Below are 15,984 nucleotides of genomic sequence, written 5' to 3' on the forward strand. Positions count from 1 at the left end.
TTGTAGTATTTTTTGAACAGAAATCCATTTTCTCTTGAAGTCCGCCTCCGATTTGACAACTTTTGGGTTCTTCCGGAGGGCCTGCTTCATAATCGCCCAATATTTCTCTATTGGGCGAAGCTCCGGCACGTTGGGCGGGTGAATTTCCTTTGGCACGCAGGTGACCCCGTTTGCTTCGTACCACTCCAACACGTCCTTTGAATAGTGGCACGAAGCGAGATCCGGCCAGAAGATGGTCGGGCCCTCGTGTTGCTTCAATAGTGGTAGTAAGCGCTTCTGTAGGCACTCCTTAAGGTAAACCTGCCCGTTTACCGTGCCGGTCATCACGAAGGGGGCGCTCCGCTTTCCGCAAGAGCAGATCGCTTGCCACACCATGTACTTTTTGGCAAACTTGGATAGTTTCTGCTTGCGAATCTCCTCCGGAACGCTGAATTTGTCCTCTGCGGAGAAGAACAACAGGCCCGGCAGCTGACGAAAGTCCGCTTTGACGTAGGTTTCGTCGTCCATTACCAGGCAATGCGGCTTCGTCAGCATTTCGGTGTACAGCTTCCGGGATCGCGCCTTCCCCACCATGTTTTGCCTTTCGTCGCAGTTAGGAGCCTTCTGAACCTTGTATGTAAGCAGGCCCTTTACAGTGAAGCATGGCCAACGTGATCTATACACTCTTATCTGATTATAAGCGAAAGCTGAAGATATAATTCCTAAAAATTAAATTTCTACAGCGTTTTTTCTGTGATGCAATTTGATGTGACACACCCTTTATGATAAATGTCACACACGATTAAAATTCGGCTCTGTTACAGCTAAAATACTAATAAGCCTAAAATAAACAAAAGGGATAAAAAAAAGAAGAACGAAAACATGATTTCTGATGCAAAAGAGAAGTTACCCCTTCAATGGATTGTCTACCCATCGTGAACTCAAACCAACGAACTTAGACATTTATCAAGTATGCTATAAAGGTCCTCGCGTTAGTATTAGTAAAAAGCGTGCAAAATAGCGCGCGCACACACTGCACGCTATTTTATACGTGTGAGTAATTTCCGTGTACGATACAAAAGAATCTAGCTCACCTGTAGCATATGTCAAACCACGTTGAACTCAAACATCGATGCATGCACACGAGAGAGAGAAAGAGAGGAACGAATTCGTTTTGAGGGAAGTCACTACAAAATGCAATGAGGACAATTTGACTGGGAAGAATGAAATGATATAGTCCAGTCGGTAGAGGGAGATAGCGACTAAACATCCGACTGGCTGTTTAGTCGTTTTGGCAGAGAGACTGCGTGAAGATGACAAAAGTCATTACTAACTGAATACGGGTATAGTCAGTCAGATAGTCAGCCGACTATCCTCAGTTGACTATGACTATGCCCTGCTGACGATCAATTACGATTCGGCAATCATCCAATTAGCAACCAGTTGGAAGCGTGAACGGCGGCGGCGTAACCGTCCAAAATTTCGCGTTTTTCAAGGTCGAGAGTTTAGGTTAGTTTTTTAGAATTGACTTTTTTCAAGGCTAGAGGCGAATGAACCGCAAGACGTTAAGGGCTCTATAATTAATTTCTCTCTCTCTCTCTCTCTCTCTCTCTCTCTCTCTACAACCTACAAAATTTTGGTCAGGGAATGAAAAATAGGAAATTGTTCAAGGTTTCATTAAAGAATATCAAACAAATTAAAAAAAAATTCACCGAAAAAAAATGTTTCGAAAATTAAATTCGTTTTTCTAAAAATTATTTTTTTTTTTAATTCTGAACAAAATTATATGAAAAGTCCATACAAGTCATTGTTAGAGGGGCATTGTTACAGGGAAAGAGTTTTTCTTGCAACAATTTTTTCATGTTTTTCTTTGAAAGATTACTACTAATTGTTCTAATTGTTAAATTTTTATGTGTGAATAATCACGATTGACATGTTCTGCAACTGGCGGTAACATCCATACCTCTCACGCTAAAGGTCACGAGTTCAATTCTCACTCCCGACATTCTTCCGAAATGGAAGGTAAAAGTGACGAACCAGCCAAATGTGTTGAAAGTCACTATAATACAGAAATAATAAAAAAAAAAAAAAAATGTTCTGCAACCTTTTTTTTTAGAAATATGTCAAAAAAATGCGTGAGAATTTACGCACAAAAATGTTACGAGTAAAACTTTGTTTCTCAGGAGTCTCCGTACAAAAATGTCGTATATTCCAGAAACTTTAAAATACCCCATAGTTTAATTAGAAATAAAACATTATCGAATACATTACACTGCTATATTGACTGTAAACAAAATTAGGATCAGTTGTAATTTTTTCAAAGAAAACATGAAAAAGTTGTTGTTAACAATTTTTTTTCCCTGTAAAAGTGGTCATCTTCCGATGTATGAGTGACTTGTTGAAAATTATATTCATATTCATATACTTTTTCTGAGAATTAAAAAAATACGCCTTTGAGAAAAATTAATTTCAATAAAAAAAAAATTTAATGCAATTTCAAAAAAATTAATTTTTTTTATTAAAATTTAAAGAATTTCCTATATTTTAATATTTGAACGAAATTTTGTAGATACTAAAGTTTTTAAGTACGATTTTTTTTGTGAAATATCAAGAAACCAAAAACTTTGGACCTTTTCAAGTATGCAAAGTTGCTTAAAGGACCAATGTACAATACATGAACATGAACAAATTTGCTATATTGGATGAATACGTCATTGAGTGAGGCTGAATTCTTCGCAGTTATTTATACTTTGAATGTCAAAAGCAACAGGTTGAAATTAATCACAATCGATTTGAATATCGTTCCTGGCAGAGAGTTTGAGTTTAAGTCAATACATTTGATTTAAAAGTAGTTTTAAATGATTCAAGCTTTTTACTCAATGTTATTTGATTATATTTTTTTTGGTGAATTTCAAAACTATTTTAAATATGCTTCAGATTGTCCGATTTGAGTGATACACCGTTTTGTTGCAAAATTTGTTGCCATTCTAAAGGTAACTTCAAAATGACTCTATCATAAAGGTCTTGGACCTTATCAAACTCTAGCAATAGATTTTTACAATCTTCTCTTCATCCCAATTTCTTACCAATCTGGAAATTTTGCAATGCGAGGAAAAGGTGGTAATCGCTTGGTGCCGGTTCAGGTCTATATGGTGGATTCATTAAAACATCCCAATCAAGCTCTAGGAATCTGTGGCCTTGCGTTGTTGCGTTGTGATGATGATATTAGAGATCTCAATTCAGTATATTGTACTAAAATAAAAATTTAAAAAAATAAAAAAATAAATTAAATTTTTTGTTTAATAAAATGTTATTTTGAGTTTTGTTTGAATATATTTACTCTCAATGCATTCCAGTCCGAAAATATAAGCATTTGAGCTTAGTGAATATAATTTTGTTCGACGTTGATTCTAGAACCATCCATTGGCTGATTTTTTTTTCTAGTTAATTTCTTCCTAGTTAAAAGCCTCTATAACAGAAAAATAAAAAATCAATCAATCGTTATGGTCGTGTCAACTATGTCAACTATGCGGTCGGGACTCGAACCCAACCCTAAACTCAACCCAACTTTTTACTTAAAAAGGACGATATTTTACTATATTCATCAATATCATCTTATACACATACAAATTATCGTTCTGTCAAACTATACAATGCTGATAAAGGGTGTGTCACATCAAATTGCATCACGGAAAAAACGCTGTAGAAATTTAAGTTTTAGGAATTATATCTTCAGCTTTCGCTTATAATCAGATAAGAGTGTATAGATCACGTTGGCCATGCTTCACTGTCATTTTTTCGTAAATTTGGAAAAATGTCGTCGAACGAAAAAGAGCGTCGTGAATTAATCCTGTGCACTCATTTCGAGAATCCGGAGTTGTCACATTGGGACATCGGTAAGATGCTGGGAATCGTCCAATCCACGGTCAGCAGAGTACTAAAACGATACTTTGAGAACCTAACCATCGACCGGAAGGTGAAGAACGGCAAAAATGGATGCTCCGTCAGTGAAAAAGATCTCAAGCGCGTAGTTAAGCAGTTTAGACGTGATCCGAGAAGTTCGGTCCGGGATGTCGCCAATAAGCTGAATTTGTCAAGTTCATTCGTCCAGCGGACCAAGCAGCGGGAGGGCCTGCGTACATACAAGGTTCAGAAGGCTCCTAACCGCGACGAAAGGCAAAACATGGTGGGGAAGACGCGAGCCCGGAAGCTGTACACCGAACAGCCCGGACGACGAAACCTACGTCAAAGCGGACTTTCGTCAGCTGCCGGGCCTGTTGTTCTTCTCCGCAGAGGACAAATTCAGCGTTCCGGAGGAGATTCGCAAGCAGAAACTATGCAAGTTTGCCAAAAAGTACATGCTGTGGCAAGCGATCTGCTCTTGCGGAAAGCGGAGCGCTCCCTTCGTGATGACCGGCACGGTAAACGGGCAGGTTTACTTTAAGGTGTGCCTACAGAAGCGCTTACTACCACTATTGAAGCAGCACGAGGGCCGGATCTCGCTTCGTGCCACTATTAAAAGGAAGGGTTTGGCGTGGTACGAAGCCAACGGGGTCACCTTCGTGCCAAAGGAAATGAACCCGCCCAACACGCCGGAGCTTCGCCCAATAGAGAAATATTGGGCAATTATGAAGCAGGCCCTCCGGAAGAACCCAAAAGTTGTCAAATCGGAGGCGGACTTCAAGAGAAAATGGATTTCTGATCAGAAAAAACTACAACCTGACGTTGTACAGAACCTTATGGACGGGGTAAAGAGGAAGGTGCGAGCATACGGGCTTGGGCTCGAAGTATGAATAAAAAGAAAATGCTAAAATTTGTTTAATAGTTTTTATTTTACTGTCTAAAATTTTCAAAAGGATCGGTCTACTGGGCGAATTTCTACAGCGTTTTTTCCGTGATGCAATTTGATGTGACACACCCTTTATAAGGTTTGATGTATTGTAACAGATGATTAGGTATCTGCAAAACTTATCGAGCAGCCCATCTATTATTCTCTGGAAATTTTACTTTTTTAGCAAAACTGCCATAATATCGGGTGAAATATGCATTAGTGCCACTGTTCATTATGTTACCCCACTCCATCATATCTATGATTGGAGCGAGGATGTCGAATCATCTCTAACATTGTGTCTATTGTCCAGTGATGATACTATAACCGTCTGTCACACCATATGCGCGATCCATCAAAGTCAACATTAGAACGGAACGGCCACAATACAGTCCACATTTTACCCATAGTGTCTACGAGCGAAGCATCGTAAACAGAAACACACAAACAACGATCTCGAATACGATAATATGTGACCCACATCCCGAATGTGTGTTTATAATCCAGTCACATAACATATCTACATAAGTGGCCAATATCGGAAGTTTCGTGGAAGCGGAAGCAAATCGGGCCCCACGCTCGTGTGCCTCAATCCATCCAGGGGCCAGAATTTGTAATGCCCTTGATGGTAGTCTGAGTTCCTCGGATTATTGCCAGAAATTGGAAAAAGGGTCACAAAAATTCCAAAATGTTTGCCCCGAAAAGATACGGTGTTCGTTAGCATAAATTGGAGGAGTGACCCCGCACCAGGCGAAGAGTTTTTGTTTTTGTATTGAGTGGACCGAAGGGATGGGATGCGATGGGATGAAGTGATGTTTATAATCCTAACGACACCAATTTCGGAAAGCGTTTGTGTTCGAGCAGAAGGTAAACAGAAGTGTCCGCCTCGAGACATGCAGCAATTGAATCGATTATAGGGATTCGGTTATTACTTTGAGGTATGCTGGATGTGCTTTCAGGGAATTATAAGCCTTTCACCACTTCACTGTACCTACCCTAATTTTAACACTTCGTTGGATTAGTTTTAAAATCGAAAACAAATGTTGCCCGGGGGCGTATGCTGTAATTACCATATTTCTTTGGTAAATTGGTGGCAAATGGAAGAAAAAGGAGGGGTAAGGTTAGTTTTGTAACAATAACTGCGCATTGCAATTGGGTTTGGAGTTTTCTGGAATCTGTGTACCCATAGCATTCAATGTTTGTTTTCCATCCATGCCTTGCTAATCCTCTTATAAAGGTTTCGATCCGTTCAGTGGATCACAAGTTCAGCAGATTTATGATGATGATAAAGAAATTCGGATTCGATATGCTCTTGGCAACCTGTTGTAAATCGGCTTTTGTTTAGGAAAACATCTTCCAACGCATAATGTTAAAATACTCGGGAGCCTTATTCACGTTTCTGATTGTTCGAACGAAGCAGTTTTTGTAAATTATCCACTTCCGATGGAAGCATGTGAAAATGAATTTTAACGACAGCAACTGAGCGACGATGCAGCCCATTCATATACTATCCTACCATCTAACCATAATTAACCACATTCAACCGCACATACCATCTACTCCACTTCTTTGCCTGCTGAACGGGATCCTTTGATTCCACGAATAACCGGAATAGAAGCAGCTCATGTCTAACGAGCCACAAAAACAAAGCAATATGGAAAATTACCATTTTTACAAAACCCTACTAAGTTCCGCTCTCTGTTATCATCGAAGCTTTAGACGCTAAAAAATATTATAAGTATTCGTTCAGGGTAGCCATCCTTTGTTTGCCACACTTCCGATGGCTGCAAAAACACTCATATAAACAACTTTTCCAGCATCCGTCCATGACTCGTTTACTCCATCAATTTTCCATTTGTGCTGGCTCTTCGGGGCATCAACGCTAGAAGCGGAACAACACTTTTTCCTACTTTGCTATACGCATCGTCTCTGCAACGGAACATGCTGGCTTCGTGATGTGCGTTATATCGTGATTAAATCATAAGCTTCATTATCTTCATGTGTAGAAAAAACTGAAACGGATAATCAAAGAATCTGAGCATGTGGAACGTCATGAACAGAAAAAGATCTGGTCTGTGTCTAAGGCCACGAACGGAAGCTTGACGTAGGACTGTAATTTTTCGAGAAAAAAAGTGTTTGAGTTTAGCTCCATGAATTGTTAAAAAATTCGAAATGTTTACCTGGTGTTTTTCAAACAGACTGTAAGAGTTGAAGTGGTATAAAGATTACGGAACCATTAGGCAAAGAAGCATGAAGAACTCACTTCCCAAAATATTTGTATTTCTAAGAAAGACAAACATAACAAAAGATTAAGATCGCGACCCGCTAATATCTTACGAGCTAGTACACTCCCAGATCACTAAATCGCCAATCAGTTTAATTCTATAATAGCAAAATCCTCTACATGACTAAACAACGAGTTCGATATCATGATATCCTTGAAAACAATTGTACAAAATGTTATTAGCAGGACCTACGCGATGAAGATACATATTAAGCGCGAAACGATTGAACATCAACCAACTAGAAACAAATACTAGAAACTAGAACTAAAACTAGAAAAAAAATTATCAACATTAAATCACGTCGAATCTTTGGAAATAATAGGGTACAACCATCTTCCGAGCTCATTTCCGTTCCATCAATTCTTCCATCTAGAAGTGCCTGCTGCCTATTTAAAAGCCAATAAATTTCAGCCATATCGGTCGAGTATAGGAGAAGTGTGTAATACGCACCCCATAAGCGAGAATGAATTTTTCTTTACCATGCTCTTGATAATTAAGGTAACAACTACGTCAGTACGTAGATTAGTTCTGTATTTTAGATACTGTCTAACAAAAGTGCTACGAATTGTATTTTGTAAGGCGCACAAATTCTATATTTTCCAATCACACGGTGTTAAAGGGCCCAGCAGAAGTATAATATGCACATAAGCTGTTTCTCTCAGAGACTGTAAAGCTCGAAGAAACAGCTCGTATGAATGAGAGACTTCATCAATCTATTCACTTCATGCCCACCAGCGAAGAGAAGAAACCGTTTCTCCGGTGAGCGTGTTCTCCCAGTATTCGTGCATTAATTCTCCAGTCCCCGCTCTTTTTTTCCTACATCCTCCAAGCACATAATATAGATGCCAGATGTGAAGACATGTTTTCGTATTGAAGACATTTAATTTTGTGAAAACATACTGAGGTCACTTCAAAATATGTGAAAATTCTATGACTTAGACATATCATGATGATTTGCTCATTTTTGTTCATTATGATTACATTTGAAGATATTTATTCGTGTCATGCAGAGATATTTGAAAAAATATAAAAATATTTGGCATCCATCACATACAAGCTATTTCTCTCGTGAGAATGTTATCCGGCCGAAATCGAGCAAATTGCCTCGATCGAGGGTATGCCGTACTGCCCGATGGTAAGCTAAAGCGGAAAATATCAAATTGAGAAGGAAATAAATCCTTTCATACCGTTTTCTTCGTCTGAGATATCCACTGGGAACTCGGCTCAATAAATATGACTCACTGATATCGCCTCTAAACCGGTTTCAAGCAACTAAAACCTTATAGAAATGATGAAGAAAATGACATCGAAAACCGCTTCCAAAGAAAATTATTTTTCTTATTTTTTTAAAGCATGTTACAAATGTAAAACTTGCATGGTAAGATTCTATCATTGACTAGCACGATTGCCTATAACCATTGCATTTCCATCCTTGCTGGTTTATGAGAAAATCAGGCGGATCAAACTGCTTCTCAAGATCCTGAGAAACCGATACCACCAGCTGAAAAAAATAGTTTCGAGAAAAAACGCGTTTAAAAATTCCTACAGCAATACTATAGCCCTTGAGGTGACCTCATATTTTTGGCTGCAACTTTCCAACGAAATCAAATAACGAAATGGTCTGTGCAAAATTTCAGCTCAATCGGACATGATTCAGGGGTGCCTCAAAACGCTCAAAGCTTTAATTTTTAACCCTCGAAAATCTCCCATGGAATGAAATCGGGGTTTTTAAAAACTATATTCTGATGCCAAATGTCTTCAAATTGCATTGCACGTCGATATACGGTGTTATCACGAAAAAAAAAATTCGAGATGACAGTAGATCATGCAATTTAAAGATATTTGGCATAAAACTTTTTTTTAAGAACCCCGATTTTCTTTACTCCCCCCTTGGATCATTTTTAGACTTCCGAAATACTCAAACTAGGACCGCTTTGCGCCATTCTCCTATAAGTCCGATTGAACCGATATTTTGCATAGGGTGTTTCTTCGAAGTGGTGAACATATTTTATGGGTTAACTTTTTGAAATTCGAGGTGATCTTTCTCATTGGAACCCTAACAGTCATTCCATGCCAAACCGATATAGTAGTTCTCAGATTTCCATGAAAAGTGGTAGTTTTGTTCCTTAACGCAAAATATTAGACCCACATTTTTTTTTTTTTATAGGGTGCTCGTTTTCATTTTAGGGAGCTCCGAAAAATCAATTTTTTCCCTTTTTACCGAAAATCACTTGTTTTCAAAAATTCTTCTTCTTCTTGAATGGCGTTAAGTTCCCTGTGGAACTTTTGCCGTCTCTACGTATGCATTAACTAGCGTCATTTATTAATGCTTTAGTTGAGATTTCTTAAGCCAAATAACACGCCTTGAATGTATTTCGAGGGCAAGCTCTAGAATACGCGTGACCACAGTGCCGAAGTCGAAGACAATTTCTTTAACGAAAAAATCCCCCGTCCAGAACGGGGATCGAACCCGAACACCCGGCATGATAATGTAAGACGCTAACCACTCGGCCACGAGTGCATCAAAAATTCATAACATTTGAAATACTAAAGCGATTCCGATGATCGATATATCAATTTAAAGCTAATTAGCTAGTTTTCAACACTTGCGAGAAAGTTGGATTTTGTTTTTATAATTATTGATTGTTTTCATGATTTTTCAAAGTTAACTGACGGTACAAAAAATAATTTTTCCTCTTTTTCCAGAAAATGACTTTTTTCAAAAATTCATAACTTTTGAACTACTGGTCTACGATTCAGATGATGTTGAGTTGATCTTCTTTGAAAAAATACCATACTTGCGTAAAAATTGGATTCTAGTCCCATAGATGTAGTCTCTAGTCGCATAGGAATATTTAACGGAAACTGAAAACATATGAAACATTGAAAAATCATAACACAAAAACGGCACCTTTCTGATATTCAGATATGTTATTTGAAAAAATTTCAGCTTACAAGAAAAATATAAAAATACATGTCGTCTTTCAATTTTATGGTCTTACAAAATCAATTATTGACCGTCAAAATCGGCCCTCTAGTGCAAAAGATATAAATTTTTGAAAAAGGTTATTTTTGGAAAATGGGGAAAATTTTATTTTTCGAACCACTCTAAAATGTAAATGGACACCTCAATGAAAAAATAAAAAATTGCGGGTCGAATATTTTGCGATAAAGAACAAAATGACCATTTTTTACAGAAAACTAAGAAACACTATATCGGCTTGGCATGGAATGAGTGCATATAAATAAGTTTATGTTGATATATTTTATATACCCCACTGTTTGTTTTTCATTAACGTTCTGACCTAATCAGTTATCCACGTTTTTTTAAATATATTTTTAAATATACCCAAACTCATCCGCATTTTTGGCATATTCTCACAAAATTTGCTCCGCACTCAAACTGTTAATGAATAGTTCTGGGATTGAACCCAAGATCGTGCTTAGTAAGAAAATGTGAATTTTCGAATATATTCATAGCTAAAATCCATTTCAGGTGAGACGAAGTTCGCCAGGTTAGCTAGTATTATAATACATACGATACCAAATTTATATAACGCAACGTTTTCGATTAAAACTCAAAGAGTGGATATACTTAAATAAGTGAAAACTAACGAATAAAAAAAAGTTTGTTTTGCGGGTGAAAATGTTAAACCCTATAATTGAACCGTCATTTGACGGCTTTTTTTCAATACACTTAGTGTTGACAAGATTCAAAAAAAAATATTAGTGACCCTAACTTCGCTCAGAGGACGAAGATACTCGATTAAAGAAGCCCGAAACATCCCTCAGCAGTACTAACTTTTCATACACTCGCTCGAATAACATAAGGTAAAGGTGGTCACAAATCTGAGCTCCACAAAGGGCCAGAAATTGCGCTTCCTATCGAATTTTTAGTACTGTCAAATGCTGTGTTACAACGCTGACAAATTGGTTGCACGATAACCTTTTTCGTGCTCCCTCCATTTGAAAAGATCCAGCTTTAAAAAGTAAAAAAAAATATTGACCTAATGTTGACATTATGAACAACAAACTAAGTATAATGTTATCCTAAGCATTAGTAAAGGTTTCTTCGATTGATGATGTCGTGTGAATAAAGCGAATGCACTGCGTCGAAGTTACCTCGAATATCCTTGAAATCCATCAGAATCAACCACGAATATCCACGAACATCGGTTCATTCTAATGCAACAAAAGTAGCAGAGTAAGTAAACGAAATTTCAGGTTTAACCTGATGTGTGAAGACTGAGAAAACTGATGCTATACTAGTGAGTCATGGGGAACATACCAATAAGAATAAATGGCATTGATAGCATTTTGGTCCTAGCTTAAACGCTTGAACTGAAATTCGTGTTTTTCGATGTGCATTTCCATCCCTTGTAATGTCTTTTCGCTCTGTGTATTGGCTTATAACACACATTATTGTTGTCAGACTATAAAGCCAGTAACCTCAGCAAAGAACCTCTTTACAAAAAAAATTCACGAAAATTAAACTCAAATTTATACTCTCAGACATATGCAAACCCTCCTCACCTTCTCACAAAACGCCTTTCCCGTATGGCACGATTCGATTCCAATCCCCCGGGCGCAAAAATTATTCCCCCCAATTAGGCTTCTGGGAAGGCAAACCGGGAATCCCACAAATCCACAACCGTTTCGCACCAGTTACCAGCTTGTCTCAGCAAATTCTCGAGGCCATTTTGATCCTTTCCACAGGAATTTATACTGAAAACCCTTTCACTAAACGAACAAATAAATCTGGTAATGATACATCGAACCACCGGTTTCCGAACCATCGAACCGTGTGGGTGCGAATAGTCGTGGTTTTTCCAGCAGGTCTCTCGAGTGCTTAGAACAAGAAGTGCTCCACCATAAGCCAGGTGGAAAAGGGGATCTTTTTCATGTAATCCACACACACGCACACGGGTTGGCAGAAAAAGTTGGACCAGCTGCTTGGTAAGATTATTATGCCTGACCCCTGGCGCATGGTTGGGAGAGCACTCCAACCATTAGTGGTTATTTATAGAAGCCGATATCGTATTGTGATTTTGCGATAAGAACTTTCCAATATGCATTATGCTAATCATGCCTAATTGGTGGGGACTTCTATATTCCATTGTGTTTCATACACAAATAATAAATTTACACACACGCACCCTAATTAGCGTAAAATGTGAACCCTTGGCTGATGACGAATTAATAAATATGTGGACGTGAATGGTTTCAATTATTCAGTTAAATAATTTACGCGGTTTGAGGAAAGCATACAAATCGCATCATGATTAATAATACAAATTGTAAATTTTAATCCAAACACGGATGGTTGCTGTTTCAATTTACCTTATGTCTAATGTGTGAATGCTGCGGGTTTCCTGTGGAATAAGACAATCGTATTTATCAGTTAATGCATTGTAGTAGATAACCTTGGGATACATACATTCTGTCAAATATATATCGGGAATTTGTGTTTTTAAAGAAAATGATTTATTTATTATCTAAATCTATATTATCGCCTTCAAACTGGACACTTCTGAAGCAATACACTCTTTCCAACGATCTATCCAGTCATCGAAACACTTTTTAAAACTGTATTCAGGAATTGCCTGGAATTATGCGTAATTGCAGGAATTGTAACGTGGGATTAGAATTTTATCGTTCAGGCATGTCTTGATTGCCACTTGATTGCGATTAAATTTTGCTCTTTTGGCACTAGTCGTGCTACAACTTTTCTCATACCCAAAAATCAACCAAAATATGACGAATGGTCTCGTGAGAGATATGTAATTCAGCGGACTTCCAAATGACCATTACTTTTATTTTGTCGATGTTTTCATCAGCTGCAACATTTTCAACGTTTCGGCGCAAGGAATTTTGATTGCAACAAAAAAAATCACACAGCATATTTGACCAATAGAATTACCCATATCAAAAATCACCGAGCAAAAAAAGGTAATTTGTTCTTAAGAACCATCTAAATGACAAATCGCGCCACCAACCAAATGACAAATTGACAATAAGACCGAAGTTCAAATTGTTCTCCCAACCACCGTATTTATCAGATTTAGCTCCTATAATAGTTAGTTTACTAATCTCAAGAAATGGCTCGAAGGTGAAGGTGAGGAAGTCATCAATGCTAGGAATGAGTATAGTATCTTGAAAACTATTTGAAAATTGTTTTAATTTTTTACAGATTACGTTTTTTACGTAGAACTACGGTTACGTTTAAGTTAACGTTAATAACTATTTTTCATCGAACGGATTTTGATGGGTTGCATACCAATCGATTCGGAAGATCCATGAGATTTTTCAAATATGCTATTCATTCCGATTCCCTAATCCTTAAACGGTTAAAATTAACGAAAATTGGAAGCATTCCCATTTTCTCAAATGTGTGTTCTGTACAAATATGTGTTTCCCTGTCCTTACTGTCACTAAGGTTCTACTTATGCATCTGTGAGTTACTGGAGATTACTTACTTGGAGATTTTTTACTCCATTTGTTTAATTTTTTAGCCTCATTAGCATTTTAGCTGTAACAGAACCGGATTTGATCGCGTACATGTTATATGTTTATCGTATCTTTACATATGGTGAATTACACAGTATCCATTTAGGCGTAAGAGATCTTTGAGTTACAGTATTAATATACCACTGTTCGTTTTATGCACGCAGTGGACCAGTGAAGAGAGGAAATATTGCAACTTAAGCTCCTCCCGTTGAAAAAACCATCATTATATATTTTTCTTCTGTTTACCTGTTTTGTTCACAACTTACGGCGAACAGATTTCAATGATTCGCATACCAATGATTGAATACAGGCAAACCGGTATTGACGTGGGACTACGTCTAACCGGAGTATATGGGGGGTAAAATGAAAACCTAAACACAGAACATGCAGGAAAAAATGAAAGATTCCGAATGCTTATAACTCGAACATTTCTTACAGGATCGGAAAGATGTTTGCATCAATTGATAGGGAATATTTCTACGCTTCTATCGCAATTAATAAAATGTTATTTTTCATTAGATAAACAATTGAATAACTGTAAAATGTTAAGCGTTATCTAAACGGCATAACTGCCTCATTTTAATTGGCCCGATCTACGATTTCCCTAACACAGCCATCAAACCCAAGCAGCCTTGGGTAAATCAGCATTGCAAATACATGAAAGTCGGGGGTATTTTTGTTCCGACTGAAATGTGTTTCCCTAACACAGACTTTAAATCCAAGGAGCGTGGGGAAATTGGCATTCCAAATACGTGAAAGGCGGGGGCATTTTTGGTCCGACTGAAATGTGTTTCCCTAACACAGAGTTCAAATCCATGTAGCGTGGGGAAATCGACATTGCAAGTACATGAAAGTCGGGGGAATTTTCGTTCCGACTGAAATGTGTTTCCCCAACACAGACTTCAGAACTAAGGTGTCTGAGGAAATTGGCATTGTAAATTCATGCAAGTCAGTGACATTTTTGTTCCGACTGAAATGTGTTTGCTTAACACAGACTTCTAAACCAAAATGTCTGGGACAATCGGCTCTGCAAATAAATGCAAGCTTCGAATACTTTTGTACTCACTTGCCTTTGTGCAAACTAGAATATGTTTCCTTAACACGGTCTCCTAAACTTAGGAGCCTGGGAAAATCGTGCAGACACTAGAGACGAATGAACTTTCAAGTTTAAATCCTTTATAGTATAAAAAGTAGAAGTTGAAGTTTTTGATTCATGCAAGTCGGGGGTATCTCTGCACCCGCATTTTTTGTTTGCACTCCGCAAAGTGTTTTCCTAGCACGGATTACAAAAGCGCCTACGCCTTACACAACGGTTTGGCTCGGTTATTCATTATTGTATTGAAGGATATACCTTCATATCTTCCGCACACTGAATTTCAACGCATACCATTTGATGATTAGGCAAAATGTTGTTAACCATTTGCTGCGATAACGCCTATTGATTAAACAATATGCGTTTGACATACATGTCAAAATCAGAACTGAGTGCCTGAAGTTCATAAAATCAAGCAAATTCGTGGTTCGAGAAGTACGTACACTTGAGAGATGCAAACTTCAGAAGGAAATGTAAAATAAAATAAACGTTTGATAATTCTCCCGTTCACATATTTTGTTCTAGGCATCATACTAAACGTAAAAGGACTGTCATTAAATTTACTTGTAATGAAGAGCATTATCTATCACAATGTATGAATTGACCTTACATGACATTATACAATCTTTTTACTCACAAAGCAAATATATTGAATTCAATTGAATTCGGGAATTGTTTCATTCCATCAAAAATTTAATAAATACAAACAAATGATTGATAAGCTAAGGTAGTTCCACGTCAACCTTGCGGTTATATCATATATATAACCCACCCATTTTTTTGTGCGAGGGCCGCACGAAAAAAATCACACAAAAAAAATTCGAACAAGACTTCACCAGTAGCTTTGAAAAGTTGTGTTCGCTAGATAGGGACCGCATAAAAAAAGTTCCCCAAAGAAAATAAATCCTATCCTCGTCGTTTACCGTTCAATTTCCCTTTTTTTTCCTTCTGTACCCATGTTACACGTTGCCTTTTCGGTTGCGCGTCGTTATGTGTGTATGAAATTCGCTGTGCTTTTTTCTGCATGTCGAAATTGTTGCTGTTAGAAATCATGTCATGCACACCATATTAAATTTGATGGGAGAATGGGAATGATTATAGTAAAAAATTTGTATACAAATTTACTCTTTTCACACTACCAGTTGCGAACAGATTACAATTTACGTTTTGAAAAAAATCATATCGTAACGATTCAGGATCGTGATAGCGTGGAACGTCATTTATTATTAGACTGAAAAATTAAATCACCCGTTATATTCTTTTCTATTTTATTAAGTTTCCTACTATGGCAA

The 15,984-nt window shown here is 37.5% G+C and overlaps 1 protein-coding gene across 4 annotated transcripts in view; it reads right to left on the minus strand.

The window, feature by feature from the left end:
• Positions 1 to 15,984, minus strand: part of LOC129779202 (uncharacterized) — a 184,201-nt gene that overhangs the window by 152,929 nt on the left and 15,288 nt on the right. Inside the window, exon 1 of one of the 4 annotated variants that reach the window (XM_055786515.1) lies at positions 3,066 to 3,145. The exons of the other annotated variants lie outside the window; for them this stretch is intronic. Coding sequence (XP_055642490.1) covers positions 3,066 to 3,141 — 76 coding nt within the window. The 5' untranslated portion in view covers positions 3,142 to 3,145. Of the gene's footprint in view, positions 1 to 3,065; positions 3,146 to 15,984 lie in introns of those variants that run through there. 4 annotated transcript variants of the gene reach the window in all.

This window comes from Toxorhynchites rutilus, chromosome 3, assembly GCF_029784135.1.
Source record: "Toxorhynchites rutilus septentrionalis strain SRP chromosome 3, ASM2978413v1, whole genome shotgun sequence".
Lineage (NCBI taxonomy): Eukaryota > Metazoa > Arthropoda > Insecta > Diptera > Culicidae > Toxorhynchites > Toxorhynchites rutilus.